The 22,625-nt window shown below is 67.8% G+C and overlaps 2 protein-coding genes across 4 annotated transcripts; one reads left to right on the forward strand and one right to left on the reverse strand.

Moving 5' to 3' along the window:
• The first annotated feature begins 1,282 nt into the window (after positions 1 to 1,282).
• On the forward strand, positions 1,283 to 4,822 carry SLC16A8 (solute carrier family 16 member 8). The gene is made up of 4 exons (XM_062201881.1): positions 1,283 to 1,496; positions 1,757 to 1,900; positions 2,026 to 2,808; positions 4,491 to 4,822. Exons 1-4 carry the CDS (start codon positions 1,283 to 1,285, stop codon positions 4,820 to 4,822), a joined length of 1,473 nt encoding a protein of 490 aa, XP_062057865.1.
• A 1,298-nt stretch (positions 4,823 to 6,120) lies between these two features.
• On the reverse strand, positions 6,121 to 21,775 carry PICK1 (protein interacting with PRKCA 1). 3 transcript variants are annotated; one of them, XM_062202857.1, is made up of 13 exons: positions 21,514 to 21,775; positions 21,157 to 21,236; positions 19,924 to 20,035; positions 14,926 to 15,054; positions 13,136 to 13,202; positions 12,260 to 12,349; positions 9,759 to 9,812; positions 9,562 to 9,624; positions 8,848 to 8,981; positions 8,585 to 8,677; positions 7,977 to 8,027; positions 7,133 to 7,277; positions 6,121 to 6,804 (listed from the first exon to the last, which is right to left on the reverse strand). In XM_062202857.1, exons 2-13 carry the CDS (start codon positions 21,195 to 21,197, stop codon positions 6,530 to 6,532), a joined length of 1,254 nt encoding a protein of 417 aa, XP_062058841.1. In that variant the 5' UTR covers positions 21,198 to 21,236; positions 21,514 to 21,775; the 3' UTR covers positions 6,121 to 6,529. The 3 variants fall into 3 exon arrangements, with proteins under 3 accessions (XP_062058841.1, XP_062058840.1, XP_062058842.1); XM_062202856.1 differs by having other exon boundaries at positions 21,461 to 21,775; XM_062202858.1 differs by lacking the exon at positions 21,514 to 21,775 and adding an exon at positions 21,384 to 21,466.
• Between the last annotated feature and the right edge of the window lie 850 nt (positions 21,776 to 22,625).

Raw genomic sequence — 22,625 nt, forward strand, 5'->3', positions numbered from 1 at the left:
CTTTCCTGGGCAAAAGCTGCTTAGTGTGGAGGGGGGGAACCGCGCCTGCCCACCGCCCGGGGGAGGGGTAGCAGGCCAGAGTCCTGCCCGCCTGAGCCCCAGACACTGGCACCAGCTTCTCCCTGCAGGCCTCAGGCGATGTGAGGCTGCACCCCGGACCACAGGCGGGCCCAGGTGAGTGGGGGCGAGGTCGGCCAGGGACACCTGCCCAGACCACAGGCAGGCCCAGGTGAGTGGGGGCGAGGTCGGCCCGGGACACCTGCCCAGACCACAGGCAGGCCCAGGTGAGTGGGGGCGAGGTCGGCCCGGGACACCTGCCCAGACCACAGGCGGGCCCAGGTGAGTGGGGGCGAGGTCGGCCAGGGACACCTGCCCAGACCACAGGCGGGCCCAGGTGAGTGGGGCGAGGTCGGCCAGGGACACCTGCCCGCTTCCTGTCCTCTGTGATGGGAGGGGAGCAGGCAGGGGGTGCCCAGGGGTCGCAGGAGGTGAGGACGCTGTGCTGGGAACGCGGGGTGCCTGCCCGGCTGGGGCTGCTGCTCCGGCCTCTGAGGCCCACCCTCCTCACCGAGGGGCGAGCCTGGCCTTCCTACCAGCGTCCGTCTCTGGAGGAGTCGGGGGGCTGTGAGGGGCGTGCAGGGCCCCTCGGGGTCCCCACCTGCCCACTGGCAGCCGGAGCCCCAAGCCTCTCGCCCGGAGAGTGGCAGCTGGCCTGGGGGTGACGAGTCACTGGTCTCACAGGTGGGAGACAGGTTCAGTGAGGGGAGGGGCACTGCCCAAGTCAAAGCAAATCCCTGCTGAGCTGGGAAGACCAGAACTCGGCTCCCTGGGCTTCCGCTGGAGCGCGGCCTTGCCTCATGATGGCAGCCATCCCCGGCCACTGAGGAGAGCCAGGGGCTTGGGGCCAGGCCCAGGGGGAAATGGGTACCATGCACACGGCCCCTGGGTAGCTGGCCGGTGGACTCAGCCCGCACACCTTCGGGCACACGGTGGCTGCAAGGCTCTGGCACTCACGGCAGCCTCCCTCCTTCCGTCACTAGGTTCTGGCCCCAAGAAGTGCCCCCCAGAGGGAGCTCCCTGCAGTCCAGGTGGGCAGCGCCAGCGTCCTCCCGCGTGCTCGGGTGGGGGCCGGGGCAAATACTTGGGGTGAGGCTCCTAGGCGTCCCCTCCTTGCTCCACGACCTGAGCGGGGGCTGCGGGGGCGGCCCCACGTCCCCATGAGGGCCTGCACCCACCCAACCCAGCTCCTCTTGTCACCCTCCCCCCAGCAGAGGCAGCAGCGATGGGCGCCGGCGGCCCCCGGCGGGGCGCGGGTCCCCCGGACGGCGGCTGGGGCTGGGTGGTGCTGGGCGCCTGCTTCGTGGTCACGGGCTTCGCCTACGGCTTCCCCAAGGCCGTGAGCGTCTTCTTCCGCGCGCTCATGCGCGACTTCGGCGCCGGCTACAGCGACACGGCCTGGGTGTCCTCCATCATGCTGGCCATGCTCTACGGCACGGGTCAGCGCCCCTCCCGGTGCCTGGGGCGGGCACCCCGCGGCCCTGGCCCCCTGTGTGTGTCGGGATGGGCTGGGGTCCTGCTGTCTCGGGGGGCGGGAGGCGGCGGGGCTCCGGGGACGGGTGGGTCGCCCTGGCGCTCTGCTGTCTCCTCGGCCGGGCCCAGCGGAGCTGTCTGCCCTGTCAGGGCCCCTGAGCCGAAGGTGACCTTTCCCCCCGGAGGCCGGCTCCCAGCGCCGGCCGTGACCCTGCCCTGCCCTCAGGCCCTGTGTCCAGCATCCTCGTGACCCGCTTCGGCTGCCGCCCGGTGATGCTGGTGGGCGGGCTGCTGGCCTCGGCGGGCATGATCCTGGCTTCCTTCTCCACGCGCCTCCTGGAGCTGTACCTGTCGGCGGGCGTGCTCACAGGTGAGGGCCGCGGGGGAGGGGGCGGGCGGCCTGTCCTCGGCGAGACCCGGGGTGCGCCCGCGCCGTGGGGCTGGGGGAGGGGCGTCCCGGGGAGCCCCGCACGCACGCATGGCCTCGCCCCGCAGGCCTGGGCCTGGCCCTCAACTTCCAGCCGTCGCTCATCATGCTGGGGCTGTACTTCGAGCGGCGGCGGCCGCTGGCCAATGGGCTGGCGGCAGCCGGCAGCCCCGTGTTCCTGTCGGCGCTGTCGCCGCTCGGCCAGCTGTTGCTCGAGCGCTTCGGCTGGCGCGGCGGCTTCCTGCTGCTCGGCGGCCTCCTGCTGCACTGCTGCGCGTGCGGCGCCGTCATGCGGCCGCCGCCCGGGGCCCGCGCCGAGGCCCGCGCGCACGACGGCCCCGGGGAGGCGGGGGCCGAGGCGCACCCGCGCCGGCGCCTGCTGGACGTGGCCGTGTGCGCCGACCGCACCTTCGTGGTGTACGTGGTCACCAAGTTCCTGATGGCGCTCGGCCTCTTCGTGCCCGCCATCCTGCTGGTGAACTACGCCAAGGACGCGGGCGTGCCTGACGCCGAGGCCGCCTTCCTGCTGTCCATCGTGGGCTTCGTGGACATCGTGGCGCGGCCGGCGTGCGGCGCGCTGGCGGGGCTGCCACGCCTGCGCCCGCGCGTCCCCTACCTCTTCAGCCTGGCCCTGCTGGCCAACGGGCTCACGGATCTGAGCAGCGCGCGGGCGCGCTCCTACGGCACCCTCGTCGCCTTCTGCGTGGCCTTCGGCCTCTCCTACGGCATGGTGGGCGCGCTGCAGTTCGAGGTGCTCATGGCGACGGTGGGCGCGCCCCGCTTCCCCAGCGCGCTGGGCCTGGTGCTGCTTGTGGAGGCCGTGGCCGTGCTCATCGGACCGCCCTCTGCCGGTGCGCCCGCGCGGGGGAGCGGGCTGGCGGGGTCCCTGGCCCCTTAGCGGAGCGAAGCCCCCTCCCTGTCCCACGGGGCACTTCCAGGGAGGAGGGGAAGGGCCCCCATCTGCACATCCCGCCTGGGGTGGGTGGGGGGGCTCCCGTTCGGGCCCAATCAGCCCCACTCCAAGGCTGGAGCCGCCCCCTCTAAGTGGGCCCGGGAAAGCCGGGGCCGGTGCGCTGTGGCTGGGCAGGCCTGGGGAAGCGTGTCGGTGGGAAAGCTGAGGCAGTGTGGCTTAGCAGGGGGCGCAGTGCCCACACCAAACGTGCGGAGTGGGCAGGACTCTGCACCTGGTGACCAGGAGAGGGACAGTGGCTGAAGGACCGGCCCTGGCAGGTGCTCAGTGGGGAGCTTCCGCCTGGCCCAGCCCTGCCCTGGCCAGTGGGGACATTTGGGGAGTGAACCAGCAGCTGCGCAGGTGCTCAGTGGGGCAGGGGGAGGAGGGGCGGCCGAGCGCCCACTGAAGACTCCCGCTGGGCCCCGTGTGCTCGCTCCCTCTGGCTCAGGGAGTCTCCAGGCAGCAGTGGCTGCGGACATGGCTTGGGTGACGGTGGCCCCACGCGAGTGAGGCAGGAACCGAGATGGGCAGGGTGCCAGGGGGCAATGACCGCAAGGCTGCACCTGAGGTGGGCTCAGCACCCCGAAACCCACCCCAAGAGCCACAAACCAGCCCACCCAGGGGCTCAGGGACCCACTTGCTTCTTGTGTGGGCCTGGGGCAGATCCAGTGGGCAGAGGGTGGCAGTGTGTGTGTGGGGGGACATTGGGGGGAAACATTGGGGAGGGCAGGGACAAGAGCAGCTGGCTGGGAAGGGCCAAGGAGTACTGAGCAGAGGGGCCGGGGCAGGGAACCCCTGGGGGACTTGGGGGACTTGCCCGAGGCCACAGCCACAAGAATGCCCCAGAGAAGGCGGCGCCCACACCGGAGCTGCACTTCAGGGGGAAATATTGCAGTGCGATTGTCCTGAGTGTGCCAGGGCCGTGTGGGTGACACAGCTTGGGGACCAGAGAAGGCAGCTTCCTGGCCATGAGCCCTGCCTCCCAGGGACAGCCAGGGCCCCAGGGTGCTGTGGGGGCTGAGCCCCGCCCCTGGAGACTGAGGAGTGTGGAGGGTCGGGGACCTGGGGACAGCAAGAGCTGGGGGTTCCCCAGGAGGGGAGGCATCTCAGTGCCCCCGAAATGGCCCCGGGGGGCTGGAAGCAGGTCAGGGTGGAGGGCTGCCCGGAGCCAGACACAGCCGCCTCACCAGCGCCCCATAGCGCCCAGGCTGGGGATGTGACTTTAAAAAAAAATGATTTGAAAGGCAGAGTGACAGGAGAGATCTAGATCGTCCATCCGCTGGTTCACTCCCCAAATGTCCCCCCTGGCCAGGGCAGGGCTGGGCAAGGCGGAAGCTCCTCCCTGTGGGTCTCCCACGCAGGTGCAGGGGCCCAAGCACTTGGGCCACCCTCCGCTGCTTTCCGAGGCCATTAGGGAGGAGTTGGAACCCGGTGCTCATATGGGATGCCGGTATCGCAGGTGGCAGGCTCGCCCACGGTCACAATGCGGCCCGAGGGGATGTGGCACTTTGAGGGCCCCAGGCAGCGGCGCCCACGTGGGATTGGCCCTGTGAGGGCCCTGACCGCCCATCCCGCCCGCAGGCCGCCTGGTGGACGCGCTCAAGAACTACGAGATCATCTTCTACCTGGCCGGCTCCGAGGTGGCCCTGGCCGGCATCTTCATGGCCATAGCCACCAAGTGCTGCCTCCGGCGCCGCCGCCGCGGCTCGCTGGACGCCTCCGCGGGCCCGGGCTCCGAGGGCGGAGCCAGCGACACCGAGGAGGCCGAGGCCGAGGCCGACCCGGAGCCCCTGCCCAACGCCCCCGAGAAAACCCGCAGCCTCGAGGCCCTGGCGGCGCCGAGCCCCAGCGCCGGGTCCACGGAGCCCGAGGCGGAGGAGGCAGAGCCGGGGCTGGAGGCCGGGACTGTGTAGCGCGGGGGCGGGGCCTGAGAGCGTGGCCCCTCCCACTGCGGGCCAGGCCCCTCCCACACCGGGCCAGGCTCCCTCGAGCCCTGCGAGTCGGGGGAACTCCTCCCGGATTTGCTGTGATAAAAGCGCCCCAGAGCCACAAGTCCTAGTCCTGCGCCTCCGCCCTGAGCTGGGGGAGGGGGAGGAAGGCGCCCGAGGGCTCAGAGATGGAGGGGCCGGGCCGGTTCCTGCGTGAGCACACGGGGTGGTGGGCCTCACCTGCCCGCCCCTGCCTTCCCGGGGGGAGCAGCGGTGGCAGCCCCTGTGGCTGCGGGCTGCACACAAGCCCCCTGGTCGGGGTCAGGGCTGAACCGTGGACGAGGCCTGCGGGGGGAGACGCGGTGGTCGCCTGCCTTGCCGCCTTCCGCACGGTGCGCGCGCCCCCTCCCCAGGGGCGGGGCCCACGGCGTCTGCTCTGGTCACTGCCCGCGACCGCTCTGGCACCCTGACCTCGGGCTGCGTGCGCTTTGACCCTGGTGGAGCTGGTCTTGGGCCCACCTCCTCCCGGCCTCACTCTGCTCGTGAACTGCGCGCCCGTCTGTACCTCTGCTGGGACCTGAGTGTGGTAGCCAGGCCCCATGGCCTTCCCCCCCCCCCCCCCCCGGTCCCCTGGGCCCAGGACAGGGAGCCCTGCGGTGCCTGGCCCACAGCCCGCTGTCATCGCTGCTCTGCACCAGGTCCTGCCAGGGCCCCGACAACCTAGGGCGGCGGGCACAGGAGTCTGGCGCCAGCCCAGGTCCGGGGGCTGCGAGCTCCGCGCTCCCCCTGCAGGGAGGAGGTGTGGACAGCCTCCCCTCCAGCCGAGGGTCTAGTTTCTGCCAGGGCCGCGGGCAGTCCTGCTTCTCCATTTGGGCCTGTGCCCCCCCCCTCCTCCCACGGCGACCTCATCCACTGTCCTAACAAGGACATGTGAGGGTGCGGACCCACGGCTCCCCTCTCACTAGCGGACAGCCCGTGCCTCCCCAGGCCCAGACCAACAGGCGCCTCAGCAGCCCAGCTCCCCGCCCTGGGCCCCAGGTCGCCCTGCCCGCTGTCCTGCCCCCCCACCCCCATCCAGAAGCCCCCAGGCCCGGGAGGGCCCCGCAGAGCTGCCAGCTTTGTGGGCAGGTGGCCCGGCCAGCCTCAGGCCCCGCAGATGCGAGTCCAGGGCCCTCTCCCCCCCCCTCCAGACATGGCCTTCGTCCCCAGCTGTCCCGGGAGGGCGGCGCACATGGGCTCCTGCCTGCCCCCAGCCGGGCGTCAGAGGAAGGCTGAGGCCACTGCCGAGTGCCTGGCTCCATCCGGGCCGGTTTATTCAGTACAGGCCCAGCGCCCGGCCCTCACAGCAGCGGCCGCCCAGTGCACATGTGGCCCAGGAGACGCCGGCCCCGCCGGCTGCCCACCTCGGCCCTACTCCGGGCAGGCTACGAGGGGCTGCCAAGGCGCCCGCAGGACCAGGCCCCGGGCTGGCTGCTGCCTCCAGCGCCCCTCCTAAGGCTGCTCCAGAGACGGGCGCCCCTCTGGCTGGGAGGGGGAGGGAAGGCTGAGGCCCCGGGGCCTTTCCCAAGCCGGGTCGGGGCTGCCGTGGACAGAGGAGCAGGGAGGCGGGCGCCCCAGCCAGCAGGCCTTTCTTTATGCGCCGCCCGGTCGCCCAGCGGCCCCACCCTGCTCCCGTGCACCTGCCCCCGGGACTCAGGAGTCCCTCCAGCTTCCCCCCTTGTCCACGGGCGCGGCAGCCCCGCGCGTGTCCCCGGCCGGCTCCCCGGCCGCCGTGTCCTCATCCTCCTCCTCCTCGTCCTCCTCCCCGTCGGTGAACTCGCCCTGGCCGGGGCCGTAGGCCAGCGTGGTGTGCGCCAGGTCCACCTCGATGGGGAAGACGTCGGCGTCCCGCAGCACGGCGTAGCAGTCGTTGTAGTACTTGGACATGGTGGACACGAGGCGCTGCAGCTGGAACACGATGTCCTGGACTGGGGCGGGCCGGCAGGGGCACAGTGGCAGGGCCGCCCGGCGGGAGGGGAGGGCCCGCCCCGCCCGCTCCCCCGGCAGGGCACAGTGGCAGGGCCGCCCGCTCCCCCGGCAGGGGCACAGTGGCAGGGCCGCCCGCTCCCCCCACAGGGCACAGTGGCAGGGCCGCCCGCTCCCCCGGCAGGGGCACAGTGGCAGGGCCGCCCGGCGGGAGGGGAGGGCCCGCCTGCTCCCCCGGCAGGGGCACAGTGGCAGGGCAGGGCCGCCCGCTCCCCTGGCAGGGCCACCCACCCGCCTGCCCCAGTGCAGGGCCCACCGCGGTGGCCTCACCATGCTTCTGATCCAGCAGCTCCATCTTCTCCAGCACGTCCTTGCGCATCTGTGAGAAGCGGGCACGGGCCTCCTGGCGGCAGCGCAGGATCAGCCGGTACTCGTAGTTGCCCGTGCTCACGCGGTACAGGGGCTCCCCCAGGGCCTGGCAGGGGCAGCCTGTCAGCGACCCTGGAGTCTGGGGCCAGCGGCCGCAGGCTGACCCAGCCGCTCGCTGCCCTGCTGCACCCCCCAAAGCCAGCCCAGTGCGGTTCCGGCCCCCTGTGGTTACTGGGCGTTCTGGACGGAAAGAAACTCAAACCCAAGCCCTCACTAAGTGACGGCTCCTGACGGGCAAAGAATGAAAACTTGGGGCCAGCGCTGTGATGTAGTAGGCTGAGCCACTGCATGCAGTGCCGGCATCCCACATGGGCGCCAGTTCAAGTCCCGGCTGCTCCACTTCCGATCCAGCTCTCTGCTATGGGCTGGGAAAGCAGTGGAAGATGGCCCAAGTGCTTGGGCCCCTGCACCCATGTGGGAGACCTGGAGGAGGCTCCTGGCTTCAGATCAGCTCACTCCAGCTGTTGTGGCCATTTGGGGAGTGAACCAGCACATGGAAGACCTCTCTCTCCCACCCTCTCTGTAACTCTGCTTCCCAAAAAAATAAATCCGAAAAAAAAAAAAAAAAACCAAAAAAAGGCTTGAAAACTTAAACACACCACTTTGGAGAGAAAACTCCATTTTCCCCGGCAAGAGGGCAGGGACAGGCACGGGGCCGGCCCTCGACAGGCTGGCCAGCCTCGGTGCGCCAAGGAGTGGGGTGGGCCGTGCCCCAGGTGCCCCCCCCCCGCAGCGCGGCACTCACGATGCAGCTGTACTCCTCGTCGTCCATCTCCTTCACCTTCAAGCAGTAGGACTGGGGGGGGGGGAGGCCACGGTCAGGGGCGCTGCGGCCTCCGCCGCCCCCTCTCGCAGCCCCAGCCCCGCCTCCCGGGTCCTGCGGGCTCCCCACTGGCGGCAGGGACAGGTCGGGCTCCGGGGCACTCGTGCTGGACACAAGCCCAGCAGTAGGACTGGGGGGGACCACGGTCAAGGGCACTACGGCCTCCGCCGCCCCCTCTCGCGGCCCCAGCCCCGCCTCCCGGGTCCTGCGGGCTCCCCACTGGCGGCAGGGACAGGTCGGGCTCCGGGGCACTCGTGCTGGACACAAGCCCAGCAGTAGGACTGGGGGGGACCACGGTCAGGGGCGCTGCGGCCTCCGCCGCCCCCTCTCGCGGCCCCAGCCCCGCCTCCCGGGTCCTGCGGGCTCCCCCTGGCGGCAGGGACAGGTCGGGCTCCGGGGCACTCGTGCTGGACACGGGCCCAGCAAGGGCGGAGGGAGCGGCCGTGCTCCGCAAACGTCTTCCTCCGCCTCCACTCGAGCCCACAGCCCCGGTCTAGGCAGCGTTCCCGGGACCGCACACCCCCGCTCACCAGGTACTCGAACTTCACGTCCAGGTACTTCTTGATGGTGAGGCGCGTGTCGGGGATGGCCTTGTTGAGGTACGTGTTCAGGTCCGTCAGCATCTGGGGGAGCGGGAAGTGGGAGCGGGGTCGGCCGGGCGCCTGCTGCCCTCCACGCACAGCCCACGTGCTCACTGGCGGCCTTGTCCACACCAAGGATCAGGAGCCAGGCCGGGCGAGGGCCGCCGTGACGTGGCGCCCAGGGTGGGGCAGCGGCGCCCCAGGGGCCCTACCGGCTTCACGGTCTTCAGGAGCCGGATGCCGAACTTCTCGATGCTGCGGTGTGCGTCGGCGAACTTCACAAAGGCCTCACTCGCGGCCGGCTGGGGCTCCCGCACCCCGATCACGGAGAACACGTCCCCGAAGGCTGCGGGACAAGGCTGCCCTGAAGGCCGGCCCCTTGGCCCGCCACGGGGAAGCCAGGGTTCACTGGGGTGCAGTGGGTCGCACTCTACCCTGGGAGGGGGCTACAGAGCTCCGCCCACCCAAGGCTCCTCTGCGCAGCTGGGAGGGGCCTCCGCTGCTCCGGGTTCCCTGGCACCGGCCCAGGTCTGCCCCCGGGGAGCGGGCCCTCACCCCCAGCCCCGGGGACCAGCCCCCTGGGAGGAGGCTAGGTGGAGATGCGAGGGCACGGCACTGGCCTGGAGCTCCGATGCGGGGTCCTAATGCCAGCGTGGCCTCCCGGCGCTGCGGCCGCTCCCCCTGCCTGGCTCCACTTTCCCAAGGGTGAGCTGGGGTAGCTCAGCTGTCCTACCTGGCTACGGGACCACAGCAGGGGAGGCCTCGCCCTGCAGCGCTGTCCAGACGCGCCCCGCAGCCCAGCACAGCCACACCCCAGCACCTAGGGCCAGGCCCCGCTGTAGGAGGCCCCGGGGGAGCTCAGCCATGGCCTCAGTGTACAGGGGTCACAGCCCAGCGGGGCCGGCGGGTGTGGGGGGCGCCGTTACCCCGGTGGGTCTGCGACAGCTCATAGAAGGCCCGCAGCAGGTTCTTGGTGTGCTCCGTCATCCCTGGGGGAGAGAGCCGAGACGCAGGGTGGGCCCAGGGTACGGCTGCGGCCCCGCTCACCCTGGGGGCCCCCAGCCTGTCCTGACGCCTGTGTCCCCGACATGCCCTTCAGAGCGCCTGGCCGGGCGCCACCCACCTCTGTACAGCTCGGCGGTCCGCTCCAGCTCCTCCAGCCTCTTGACAAGCCCATCTGCGGGGACCCAGGGAGAAGTGAGGCCGCCACAGCCGGGGAAAGGCCCAGCGCGTGGGGAGAGAAGGGACCCCAGGAACAAGGGCCCGGGGAGGGGCGAGGGCACCCGGCTGAGCTGGGCTCAGAGGTGTCTGTAAACAGCCCGGCACCCTGAGAGGCGTCGGAGAGGAGCCCCCGCCCCAGGGGGCCGGACCTAAGGGGCAGCAGCTGATGACGACGTGGGCACTTCCCGAAGGCAGGACCGGACGGCGGTCAGCAGCTCCCCCGGCTGGCCGGCACGAGGGAGCCCTGCGGCTGCCCATCCCAGCAAGGCCGGGGCCAGCCCAGGCGGGGCTGTGACGGGAGGGGACAGAGCCCAGGAAGTGCTACACTGAGGCTCGCACTGGCCCGCAGGGACCCTGCAACCCCTGCTGTGCCCGCCTTGGGGAGGCCCGGCGAGGCCCACGGGGACAAGTGCGGGTCCTGCCCTTGTCCTTGGACTCGAAGTCTAGCAGGGGAGCCAGGCAGTGGACTGGCAGAAGTGTGACAGCCACGGGACATGGGGGGCAGTGTGCCAGTGAGGCCACGGGACGTGGGGGGCAGTGACAGGCAGGCCACGGGACGTGGGGGCAGTGACAGTGAGGGCCACGGGACGTGGGAGCAGTGTGACAGTGAGGCCATGGGACGTGGGGGGCAGTGACAGGGCCACGGGACGTGGGGGGCAGTGACAGTGAGGCCACGGGACGTGGAGGGCAGTGACAGTGAGGGCCACGGGACGTGGGGGGCAGTGACAGTGAGGGCCACGGGACGTGGGGGGCAGTGACAGTGAGGCCACGGGACGTGGGAAGCAGTGACAGTGAGGGCCACGGGACATGGGAGGCAGTGACAGTGAGGCCACGGGACGTGGGGGGCAATGACAGGCCACGGGACGTGGGAGGCAGTGACAGTGAGGGCCACGGGACGTGGGGGGCAATGACAGTGAGGCCACGGGACGTGGGGGGCAGTGACAGTGAGGCCACGGGACGTGGGGGGCAGTGACAGTGAGGCCATGGGATGTGGGAGGCAGTGACAGTGAGGCCATGGGACGTGGGAGGCAGTGACAGTGAGGCCACGGGACGTGGGGGGCAGTGACAGTGAGGGCCATGGGACGTGGGGGGCAGTGACAGTGAGGGCCACGGGACGTGGGGGCAGTGACAGTGAGGGCCACGGGACATGGGAGGCAGTGACAGTGAGGGCCACGGGACATGGGAGGCAGTGACAGTGAGGGCCACGGGACGTGGGGGGCAGTGACAGTGAGGCCATGGGATGTGGGAGGCAGTGACAGTGAGGCCACGGGACGTGGGGGGCAGTGACAGGGCCATGGGACGTGGGGGCAGCGTGACGGCCGTGGGGGATGGCGGGACAGTGCTAGGGCAGCTGTCTCCTCTGGGGCTCGGCATGCGAGGCAGCCCACTGCCTAGGCGACACTTAGGGGCTCCCTCCATAGGCAGCAGCCCTCCTCCGGGCTCCCCTGCACCCCGATGAAGAGGAGGTGCACACATGTCCCTGCCAGGAGCAGCCGGGAGGACAGGCCCCCCCCCCCAGCCGCTCCCAGGGCAGGGCCTGGCTTCCGGGGCAACTTCCTGAGGCCTAACACCCAGAGCGGGGCCCGCTGAAGGCTGGGGCACGGCCCACAGCTGCCGGGGAGAACCGCGGGCAGGCACGGCGCCTCGCCCAGTGTCGGCGCAGGGACGCTCCAGGCCAGTGCTCTCCGCGGCCCCTCTCCCGCGGGACCCGGGCAAGGTCTCTGAGCAGGAGGGGCGGAGTGTCGGGCCGGGGCAGCGGCCCTGGGGAGCAAGGGGCAGCGCGGAGGTCCTCGGGAGGCCCGGCACGCGGCCAGCCAGCAGGAGGGGCCGGGCGCAGCCCACACGGCTGTTCTCAGCTGGGTCACAGCATCGTGACAGCTTCGCTTTTAGAAACTCTATTTACGGCTGGGAAATTGCAAGGTTTGGGGGAAAAACACAAGAGCCCGCTCTAATTTCATCTCAGCCGCGGTAAGTGCGGAGCAGGGTGCACGGCCCAGGCGAGAATAGCACCCCCCACTCGCCAGCGTCTGGAGCCGCCTGGAGCTATTTATACTCAGCCTGCCCAAGACGCTTCGGGGTGTGCTATTTATAACCGGGCCGGGCGCTGTGGGCGGGACCCAGAGCTTTACTGGCCACCTGGGGCCAGAAGGTGCGGCCTGTGCCCTGCCTGGGTAGCCCCTCCAGAGCCCTGGGCAGGACAGGGGAAACGGGCAGCAGTGCCACCCGCTGGAGAAAGGCAGGCAGTGCAGGCCCAGGGCTGAGGAGGCCCGGCCCCATTAGCAGTTGGACTCGCAACCTATGACGGACAGCAGCTCCGGAAGGCCCCGTGGAGAGCTGTGGGCACTCTGGGGGTTCAGGGACGGTGACTGCGCGGCCCTCCGGGAAGGGCGGGCGGGGACTCACCATTGCAGAGGATGGCCCGGCTCAGGCCCAGGGCGTCGGCCGTCCCCGAGCTCATGTTCTCCACCAGCCGGTGCTTGACCTTCTTCAACACTGGGCCGGGTGAGAAAAGGCAGCAGCAGGGCCACCAGCGTCACCACAGCTCGCTGGCCACGGCCAGCAGGGGGCAGAGGGGCTGCCCTGTGGCTGGGTGCTGGGGTGGCCGTGGTGGCTGTGTCCTGGGGAGAGGGCTCCGCGCAGCTGACGGGAGCGATGGCCTGGCCCAGGGAGAGCTGCTTCCCCTCCCCCTTCTCCATCAGGGCCGTGGGGGACCCGTACAAAGGGTCAGTCCCCGCCACGCCAGAGTAGCAGGCCTCATCGGTGACCAGCAGGCCAGCCCCAGACGCACGCACTGCCGCCGTTGGAAGGGGCCGGGGTTGGAACGAGAGGGCCTGGAGGGAGACCGGACGCCTCAGTCTGCAGGGGCGTGGAGCCCTTTCTGGGCCTCAGGCTCCCGCCTGCAGCTCCTGGATTTGTTTCTACAGATCCGAGGCCCAGCCCCTCCCGCAGGAGGCCACTTGCCCTCGGCCACGCCACGGGCAGCAGGACTGGCTTGGGCCCTCTGCCCTACGTGAGGGTGCAGTTCTGAGCCAGAGCCTGCGAGAGCGGGCTGTGTGGGCCAGTGAGCCCAGGAGCTGGCCTAGGAGGACAAACAGGACCCAGAGGGGGCGGGCAGGGGAGCTGGAGGGGGACACAGGGCGGTGAGAACCCAGGGCCAGGGTGTGGGAACAGCAGAGGGACAGCCCACTGAGCCCTCCCGGGCCACTCGTGGCCTCGGTCAGACCCCGCAGCCACAGATGCAGCCACCAAGGGGCCTGCGGGGCACTGGACGCCACTCACCGATGTCCAGGGACATGCCCTGCTTGGGGTCTGCCTGCAGCTTGTTGTAGTGGATGGTCACCTCCCCCTGCAAGAGCGGCCCAGGCCACTGTCACGGACTCCCCTGGATTCCAGCCCCCGCCCCGGCAGCTGGTTCACGAGACAGTCCTGCGCCCACGAGGGGCCCGGCTGCGGCCTGACACAGTCCTGTGTGCGACCCGGTCTGCTCCCAGGCCCTCCCTTCCTGCAGACCACAGCGGGACACAGCTCCTGTCACCACACGGCACACGCCCTGCCTCTCTGCGCCCCTTCCCTCCAACGCCACACCCCACTGCAAACCTGTGTGACGTCCCTTCCCCTCCTAAGGGTCCCCCATCCTCAGGGTCCCCACACACAGTCAGCCAGACACCAAGCGGAAGGGCAGGGCAGCCATAGGCGGCAGGGCGCTGGTGAGAAGCAGGGAGGGGCACACGGGAGTCCGACGACTGCTCGGGACAGAGCTTCTGAGTGGGGTCCCCGTCCTGGGGGGCCACCGTCACTCATCCTATGACCCAAAGGCCCGTGAACCTCAGACCAAATCCGTCCAAACACAGAACTTTAAAACTGTTCCTGGGGCCCGTTCTGTGGCGCAGTGAGTTATCGCTCTGGCCTGAAGCACCAGCATCCCATATGGGCGCCGGTTCTAGTCCCGGCTGCTTCACTTCCGATCCCGCTCTCTGCTATGGCCTGGAATAACAGTGGAGGATGGCCCAAGTCCTTGGGCCCCACCCGCATGGGAGACCAGGAGAAGCACCTGACTCCTGATCCGTGCAGCTCCAGCCGTGCGGCCGTTGTGAGCCAGCGGATGGAAGACCACTCTCTGTCTCTCCCTCTCTCTGTAACTCTTTCAAATAAATAAAATAAATCTTTAAAAAAAAAAAAATCGTTCCTGAAGGAAACCAAAATGCACCAACGCCACCAGCCAGGGCGGGAGGTGAACCCTCTCCCAGGGCAACACCCAGTGCTTGCCGGGGCCACCCTGCAGCCCAGGGTGTCAGCGGCACAACCACAGCAGGTCACTTCCCCGGGGACCCCAGGAAAGTGGGCCGGTCACCCCACCCCGCCCACACACACAGGGGCGGGGGACCTGCAGAGTCCCTGTTCCGGCAGAGGGAGGAGCCCTGGGGCCAGGGCTGCAGGAGGAGGGGCGCCTCCCACAGCGCCCCTCCCCCCCACCCCCCACCCCTCCCATCAGGCCTGCGGGCTCCCTAGTGTGTGACAACGCTCCAAGCCCCACCCAGTCTGTCCTGTGGCCACAGGGGCTCCAGCAGAGCCATGGCAGGGTGGGGTCCCTCCCAGAAGCCACCAGTGTGGGTGGGGGACAGGTCCTGGAGCTGCGCAGGGTGGGAGTGGGCTGGGGGAGGGGAGATGAAGCACCTGGCCAGGTGAGCCTCACCGAGGGGCCCAGCCTAGGAAGCCTGCAGGATCGGGGGCTGCAGGCACAGGCTCGGCCTGGGCAAGGGCCTGGGTGGGGGTGGGTGGCCCAAAGCCCAGTTGGACTGGGAGCTGCCCCAGAGCCCGGCGTCGCCTCTAGGAGTCTGGATTCCCAAGGGTGCTCCTCCTGCCCCTCCGAGGTCCTGCAAGGCCGTGGGCGCCTGCTGACCCACCAAGTTCACCCTGGAACGGCTGCCACTCCGGCCCTGGCCAGGGACGCAAGGGGCCCAGTGTGCCAGCCCCTGCAAGGTCACGCTGCCCACTCTCTGGCCAGAGCTCGACGAGGATCCGCCGGCGAAGGCAGGTGGTGCCCCGGCCCCGCTCCGGCAGCAGCCTACCTTCACCTCCTGAATCATCTTCGCCACCTCCACCTTGGTCTTCCCTTTGATCGACCGCCCGTTGACGCCGGTGATCTCGTCACCAGCTGCCACTGTGCCATCCACGGCGGCCGGGGTGTTGTCGAACACCTGCGGGACACAGCCGCGGGGTGGGGGACGGAGGTGAGACCTCGGGCAGGCCAGCTCTGCGCTCACCCACCCCGAGTGCACTCTGGGGACAGGACGCCCGACACCCCATCCGAGAGCTCGCTCCAACGGCTCCCAGCATGGCTGACTCCCAGAGCGCGGCCCGGGCTGCCTGAGCAAAGGCCCGTGAGTCCCCTTCCCCAGGCGACCCCTTCAACAGGGTCCGCCCTCACTGGCTGCCCCAGCTGGGTGTGGCTGTCCAGGATCAGATGAGTGAGACAAAGGAAAAGCCACATGAACACAAATCACCCAGGGAGGGAACCCCTGGGCAGGCACCGGGCGCGGGGCTCAACGGGCTCGCGACGCCTGCACCCACACGGAGCGCCCGTCTGGTCCCTGCTGCCTGCTTCCAATGCAGCTTCCTGCTGAAGCTCCTGGGAGGCAGGACTTAACGGCCCAAGGACTTGGTCCCTGCTACCCGCGTGGGAGACCCAGATGGAGTTCTTGGCTCTGGACTTCAGCCTGGACCAGCCCTGACTGTGGTGGCCATTTGGGGAGTAAACCAAGGGATGGAAGATCTCTCTCCCTCTCTGTCTCTCTTTTCTGTGTGTGTGTGTCCCTTTCTCTATCATTCTGCCTTATAAACAGAAACCACTGAGAGAGAACACAATTACTGAGAATGCACCTGCTATTACATCCCTTCTACACTGTCTTTACGTTCTGAGTTTTATACAAAAAGCACGTCAAAAGAACACTTCAGGGGCCAGCGCCGTCAGTGGGTCGGGCCGCCACCCGCAGTGCCAGCAGCACATACGGGCACTGGCTCTAGTCTCGGCTGCTCTGCTTCCAATGCAGCTCCCTGCTTACGTGCCAGGGAAGGCGATGAGACAGCCCAGGTCCTTGGGCCCCTGCCACCACGCGAGAGACCTGGGAGAAGCTCCCAGCTCCTGGTTCCCGCTTTGCCCAGCCCCAGACACTGTGCCCACTTGGGGAGTGAACCAGCGGATGCAAGATCACAATCTTCCTTTCAGTGTCTCCTCCTCTCTCTGTAACTCTGCCTTCCAAAATAAATAAATTTTATAAGTCTTTGGTGGGGGGGGGGGGCGGCACTGTAGTGTAGCAGGTAAAACCACCGCTTGCGGTGCTGGCATCCCACGTGGGCTCCGGTTCAATCCCGGCTGCTCTATTCTGATCCAGTTCTCTGCTGTGGCCTGGGAAAGCAGTAGAAGATGGCCCGAGTCCTTGGGTTCCTGCACCCACATGGGAGACCTGGAAGAAGCTCCTGGCTTGACCACTGCAGCCATTTAGGGAGTGAACCAGCGAATGGAAGATCAACCTAAATCTCTCGCTAATGCTGCCTTTCAAATAAATAAAATAAATCGTTAAAAAAAATAAAAAACAGGCCGGCGCCGCGGCTCACTAGGCTAATCCTCCGCCTGTGGCACCAGTACCCCAGGTTCTAATCCCAGTCAGGGCACCAGATTCTGTCCCGGTTGCCCCTCTTCCAGTCCAGCTCTCTGCTATGGCCCGGGAAGGCAGTGGAGGATGGCCCAAGTGCTTGGGCCCTGCACCCACATGGGAGACCAGGAGAAGCACCTGGCTCCTGGCTTCGGATCAGCGCAGTGTGCCGGCCACAGCGGCCATTGGGGGGGTGAACCAACGGCAAAAAGGAAGACCTTTCTCTCTGTCTCTCTCTCTCACTGTCCACTCTGCCTGTCAAAAAAATAAATAAATAAATCTTTAAAAAGAAATTCTTCATAATGTTCGTTATATATAACAAAAAAATATATATATAATAAAGCAATAAAATAATTAAGATGAAGATTTCCCTCTTCTACTTTCCACTAAAAACACCACAGCAGTGGCTAAAGATCTGTACAATGAAAACTTCAAAACATGGCTGGGGGCTGGCGCTGTGGCACAGTGGATTTAAACCCCAGCCTGCAGTGCTGGCATCCCATATAGGGGCCAGTTCAAGTCCCAGCTGCTCCACTTCTGATCCAGCTCTCTGCTATGGCCTGGGAAAGCAGTGGAGGATGGCCCAAGTCATTGGGCCCCTGCATCCACGTGGGAGACCCAGAAGCAGCTCCTGGCTCTTGGCTTCAGATCAGCTCAGCTCTGGCCAGTGTGGTCATCTGGGGAGTGAACCAGCGGGTGGAAGATTCTCTCTCTCTCTGTAACCCTTTCAAAAAAATAAAAATAAATCTTTTTTAAAAAAAATATGGCTGCAAGAAATTTAAAAAAGCATAAGTAAACGGAATACATCCCATGTTCATGGATTAGAAGACGCTACTCAAAGCAACCTCAGACTCAATCCAGCGCCTATCAGATCCCCATGGCATTTTTTTTATAGAAATAGAAAAGCCTTCATCTGTTAAGAGGAAAAAAATTATAAAAAAATAGAAAAACCAACCCTAAAGTTCATATGGAATTCAAGGAACCCTGAGTAGAGGAAACACTCTTGGAACAGAGGGACAAGGCTGTGAGACACTCAAAACTTCCGACACTGCCGCTTTATCAAGACAGAGACCCAGACCGGGGGGGGGGGGGGGGAGCCCAGAGCAAGCGATCACTCTGCACCTGGGCTCAGCAGCAGCGAGGAAAGCAAAGTCCCCCCAACAGACGGGGGAGTGCAAGAGAACGGACCTCACTAATACAACCGCTGAGGCACGGCGGCAGCGCTGCGCAGGTCAACCCACTGCCTACAGCGCCGGCCCCCGACGCGGGCGCGCCACGTCCAACCCAGCTCCCTGCTAGTGCGCCGGGGGAAGCGGCACAGGAGGCGGAGCTGGACGGGGCTCCCGGCTCCTGGCTTCAGCCCAGCCCCGACCACTGTGGCAGCTTGGGGAGTGAACCAGCAGACGGAACATCTGTCTTCCTGCCCCTCTACCTTCCACTGAAAACAAATAAAGTTCACAGAAAACGCATCAAAGATGGGGCACGGTGGCGAGGACGCCACAGGACACCTGCTTCCCACACTGGGCCTGGGACCAAGTCCCACCTCCACTCCTGATCTGAGCCTCTGTGTATCCTGACGACAGTGGCTTCTGGGGAGGCCCCAGGACAAGAGCTGGCCCAGGAGGCCGGGGTGGGCGCAATCCTGACTGGACCCCGGCTTTTTTTTTTTTAAGATTTATTTTCCATTCATTTGAAAGGCAGAGTTTACAGAGAGACATGTCTTCCATCTGCTGGTTCACTCACCAGATGGCTTCAACGGCTGAGCTGGGCCACTGCGAAGCCAGCAGCCAGGAGCTCCCTCCAGGTCTCCCACGCGGGTGGCAGGGCCACCTTCCACCCGGGCCATCCTCTGCTGCCTTCCCAGGTGCACTAGCAGGGAGCTGGATCAGAAGTGGAGTGGCTGGGACTCAAACTGGTGCCCATATGGGAAGCCGGCGATGGAGGCAGCAGCTTTGCCCACTGAACCACAGCACGGCCCCCACCTTCCCTTCCTTACCCCAGGCCACAGCAGGGCCTGGCCGGGAGCTCAGGAAAACGTCCCGAACCAGACATCGGCTGCACGAGACTCATTCGGCCAAAGGCAGAGCGACTGTCGGGAAAGCGGCCTGAGAGGAAGCCGCGGCTCTGGAGGGCACAGACATCCCGGCTCCTGGACCAGGGAGGCAACCCCAGGGTGCGCATCCCACGGGGAACAGCTGAGGGGGAGCGGTGCAGAGCGCAGCGGACGGTGAGGCACCCCTATCATCTGGAACGGGACCTCACTGCCCCGGGGCCGTGCGCTCTCCACTAGCTGCGAGCCACTCCGCACGTTCACACAGACAACTGAACTCTACAAGTCCACTTCCAGGGCCACCCGAGACACTGGCAGCCCCTCCGAGCTGCTCTGCTTCCGATCCAGCTCCTTGAACAGGAAGCTGGGAAAGCAGCGGAGATGGCCCAGTGCGTGGGCCCCTGCCGCTCCCGTGGGAGACCTGGATGGAGCTCCAGGCTCTCTGTCAATCACTCTGCCTTCCAAGTGAATAAACAGATAAATGGTTTTCGGTGAAAGCGCCAATACTCCTGAGGTGTAAGCGTTCACGTGCGTGAAGCTGTCCTGCCCCCGCCACAGGCGGGGAGGGGGTGGCCAGTGCTCAGGAAGGCGGGGCCGCACCCTAGGGTTCCCTCCCCAGGGCCGGAAGGGACTCCCTGCAGACCCTCGGAGCCTGCCCTGCCCCACGGGCTCTGCTCAGTGACGGTACTGGCCTGCCCAACAGGCAACAGGCCAGGTCCTTCCCGGAAAGACCACGGCTGCACGCCAGCCTCGCACCAGGCCTGACCCCACTCCCGCACCGCTGTCCCAGCCGACCGGGCGTCACCAGGGCGGCTTCCTGCGGCGGCGCACAGACGCGAAGCGGCTGGAGAAGCGCCCGCTGCCAGGGAGCGCAGGCGCTCTCTGCTTGTACGCACCGGGCCGTCATTGCGCTCGCTTCTCCCGAGAACCTACGGCCACCCACGTTAAATCACTTTCCAGCTGCGGCCCCTGCACCCCTGTGGAGACCCCATAAGCTCCTGAGTTCAGCTGACTCAGCCCACCGCTCGCCCCTGCTCCCCCAGCGAAGTCTGCGTTTGCACTCAGGCCCCAGCCTCAGCCTCCCCACCCCCACTCGGGCGAGCACCCACAGCCGCCCCCCACCCCCACTCGGGCGAGCACCCACAGCCGCAGCCCTGTGTGTTCAGCAGGTGCACTCTGCAAACGTCCAAGTGCCAGACCGCAGCACATGCCCGGCGCACAAGGGCAGACGGCAGCAGTGGTGAGACACAGGGGCAGGCCCGCTTGGGGCCGCGGGCGTGGGAAGGCCTGGCCCGCTCCTGCCACGCCAGAGCAGGAGGTGGCTCAGCCGGCCAGGACGCTGCCCCGCCTCCGAGTGCCAGTACCTGCACGATGTAGAGGCAGGGACAGTACTGGGCGCCGCCCCCGATGCTGATGCCAATCAGGTTCTGGGCGTCCTTCTGCAGGGTCACCTTCCCCGGCACAGTGGGGATGCCGCTGGAATGAGAAGCAGGCCTCAGTCTCCCCGGGGAGGCCCGCCGCTGCCCGCCGCCTCGCTTCCTGGCGTGGCCCGAGGGCCAGCACCTCGCGCTGGGCACACGCAGCCCTCCGAGTGGCGCAGATGGGGATCGAGGCCCCCAGCCCGGCCTCCCAGCAGCGTGGCACTCAGGCCGCCCCCTACCCTGCATCTCAGTTCCTCATGGGCGCGTCGGGAGAAAGGCTCCCCTGTCAGCGTCCACACCAACAGGCCCAGGCGGCCGCCACGGAAACACGCCCCCCACTTCCTCCCCTCACGGGTCAGTTGCTGGCACCTTCTCGGGCACAGGGAACATCACGGCTCCCTCCTTCCGAAAGCCCCCATAAGCCCGCCCCCCGGCCTCAGTCGCTGTCCAGCCACCTCTCGGCTCCCACGGCAGGTGAGCACTAACCAGAGTTCTACCGTAAACATCCTCGCTCACTCGGAAAAGGCTGACAACCTGACCTCGGTGCCGAGGACACAACACGGCACTAGACCGGGGCCACCGCCTGCCACACCGGCACCCGTATCAGAGCACCGGCTGGAGGGGCCGGTGCTGTGGGGTTAAGCCTCCGCCTACGATGCTGGCACTCATATGGGCACCGGGTTGAGACCCGGCTTGCTCGGCTTCCAATCCAGCGCCCGGCTGATGCACCTGGGAAAGCAGCAGAGGACCCAAGTCCTTGGGCTCCAGCACCCACGCCGGAGCTTGGAAGAGGCTCCGGGCTCCTGGCTTCCGTCTGGCCCATACTGGCCACTGCAGCCACTTGGGGAGTGAACCAGCAGATGCAAGATTCTCTGTCTCTCCCTGGCACTTTGCCTTTCAAACAAAAGGAATCTTCCTTAACAAGTGGCACTAGATGCTCTGACGGGGCCACACGGTCTGACCTCAGGAAACCTGGCCCTTGGCCACCCTCCTGCCTGTGCCCCGGCCGCCCAGCAGAGGCCCTGCTCCGGCTGCTCCTGGCGCGCGCAGGGCCCTGACCCGTCCTCAGCGCCCAGATGCTCCAGCGCGCCCGGCCCTCGGCCGCACGCGAGCGTTTGCAGAGCCAGAGGCCGGCGGCCCCTGCGCCCCCGGGGCGTGGAGGAACACGGTACTCACAGTTTATCCTCCTCGAGCTCATAGTCCAAGTCTGCAAACATGGTCCCGAGAGCGCGGGCGGCTGGCCGACCGCCGAGGAGCTGGGCCCGGGAGAGACGAGGCCGCCTTCAGGGACGCGAAGCGCCGCGGCCAGCCGCCCCCAGCCCCTTCCCGGGGCGCGGCCCCCTCCCCGCCTCCGGCCTGGGGTGGGGGCGTCTCGGCGCGCGGTGGGGCGCGGCGGGTCTCACCAGATACAGAGGGGGAGTCCAGGCCAGAGCCCGCCCCGGGGGCCCCCAGGCCCTTGCGAGCTGCCTCTGTCGCTCACCGGAAGAGTCGGTCGCTCAGCCGGGTCCCGGCCAGGCTGGCACCTGCACCCACCTGCCGTTCCACCTGGCGGCGGCTGCGACTGTCGCGTCACTTCCGGCGGGACACGGAAGTCCCGCCTGGCTTCCCTGGGTATCGGCCCCAGTCTCTGCAGACAAACCTTCCCTGCTCGGCCCCCAGGACTCTCGGAACGGGGACGGAGAACCAGCGTGGGCGGAAGCTCGCCGTTAGCACGAAAAAGCGGGAACGGAGGTCGCTCCGGACGAGCCGACGGCGCCTAACCCCGCCCGCGCGCCGGCCGCCGCCGCCGCCATCTTGGGAAGGGCAAGGGCCTTCCCGGCGGGCTCCGCGGCGCGCAGGGGACCACGCCGGCCCGGCGGTTGCCGTGGCAACGGAAGCATCCTCGGGCGGGGGTTACCTCCAGTGGAGTCCGGCGGACCACAAACCCCGGGCCCTTCCGTTCCACAGCCGCACCGGCCGGTCCGAGCAAAGCCTGTCGCTGGCCAGCGTCGGGGCCGGGAGGGCCCTCGGGGACCCCAGCCCCAGGCAGACGGGGGAAGCGCCGCGCGCGGTTGACAGAAGACTCAGCCCCTGGCCCCGACGTCCCCGCCGCCTCACCCAGGGCTCTGAGGACTCTGCACACTGGCCCGGGAGCCGCGGGAGGTGTATGAAGTGGCCGTGTACCTCTGCTGTGCCTCAGTTTCCCCACCATGGCTGAGGCAGGCTCCCCGGCGGAGGCAGGCGGCATGGGGCCGAGCCTGTGCAGCGCCCTTCGGCAGCCGGGCTGGGCCACAGAGGAGGAAGAAATGGAGCAGCCCGGCTGACCACGAAGTCCAGGGCCTCGTGGGACCCCGCCCCCCCCCCGGGGGAGCCTGAGTCCCGCAGATGTGCAGAACCCACCAGAGCTGCCCTGCGCCCGCCACACCCAGCCTCCCCGTGGATGGGGCTCTCGGCAGGGGTGAGCGCGGCCCAGATGCCGCTGGGGGCTCCAGACCCCACCCCACCCAGGCCCCTCTCTGCCTGTGCCCCACCTCCCCCTCTTCCCGGCTCTGCCCCCTGGCGAGGGGTTACCGTCGCCCCCGGGCTGCGGCTCCCGGCCCCGGTGGTCTTCCCCCTCCATCACAGGGCCTGCGGGTCAGATCTTGGCAAACGGCAAAGTGCTTCTC

The sequence above is a fragment of the Lepus europaeus genome, chromosome 10 (assembly GCF_033115175.1).
Source record: "Lepus europaeus isolate LE1 chromosome 10, mLepTim1.pri, whole genome shotgun sequence".
NCBI classification, from domain to species: domain Eukaryota; kingdom Metazoa; phylum Chordata; class Mammalia; order Lagomorpha; family Leporidae; genus Lepus; species Lepus europaeus.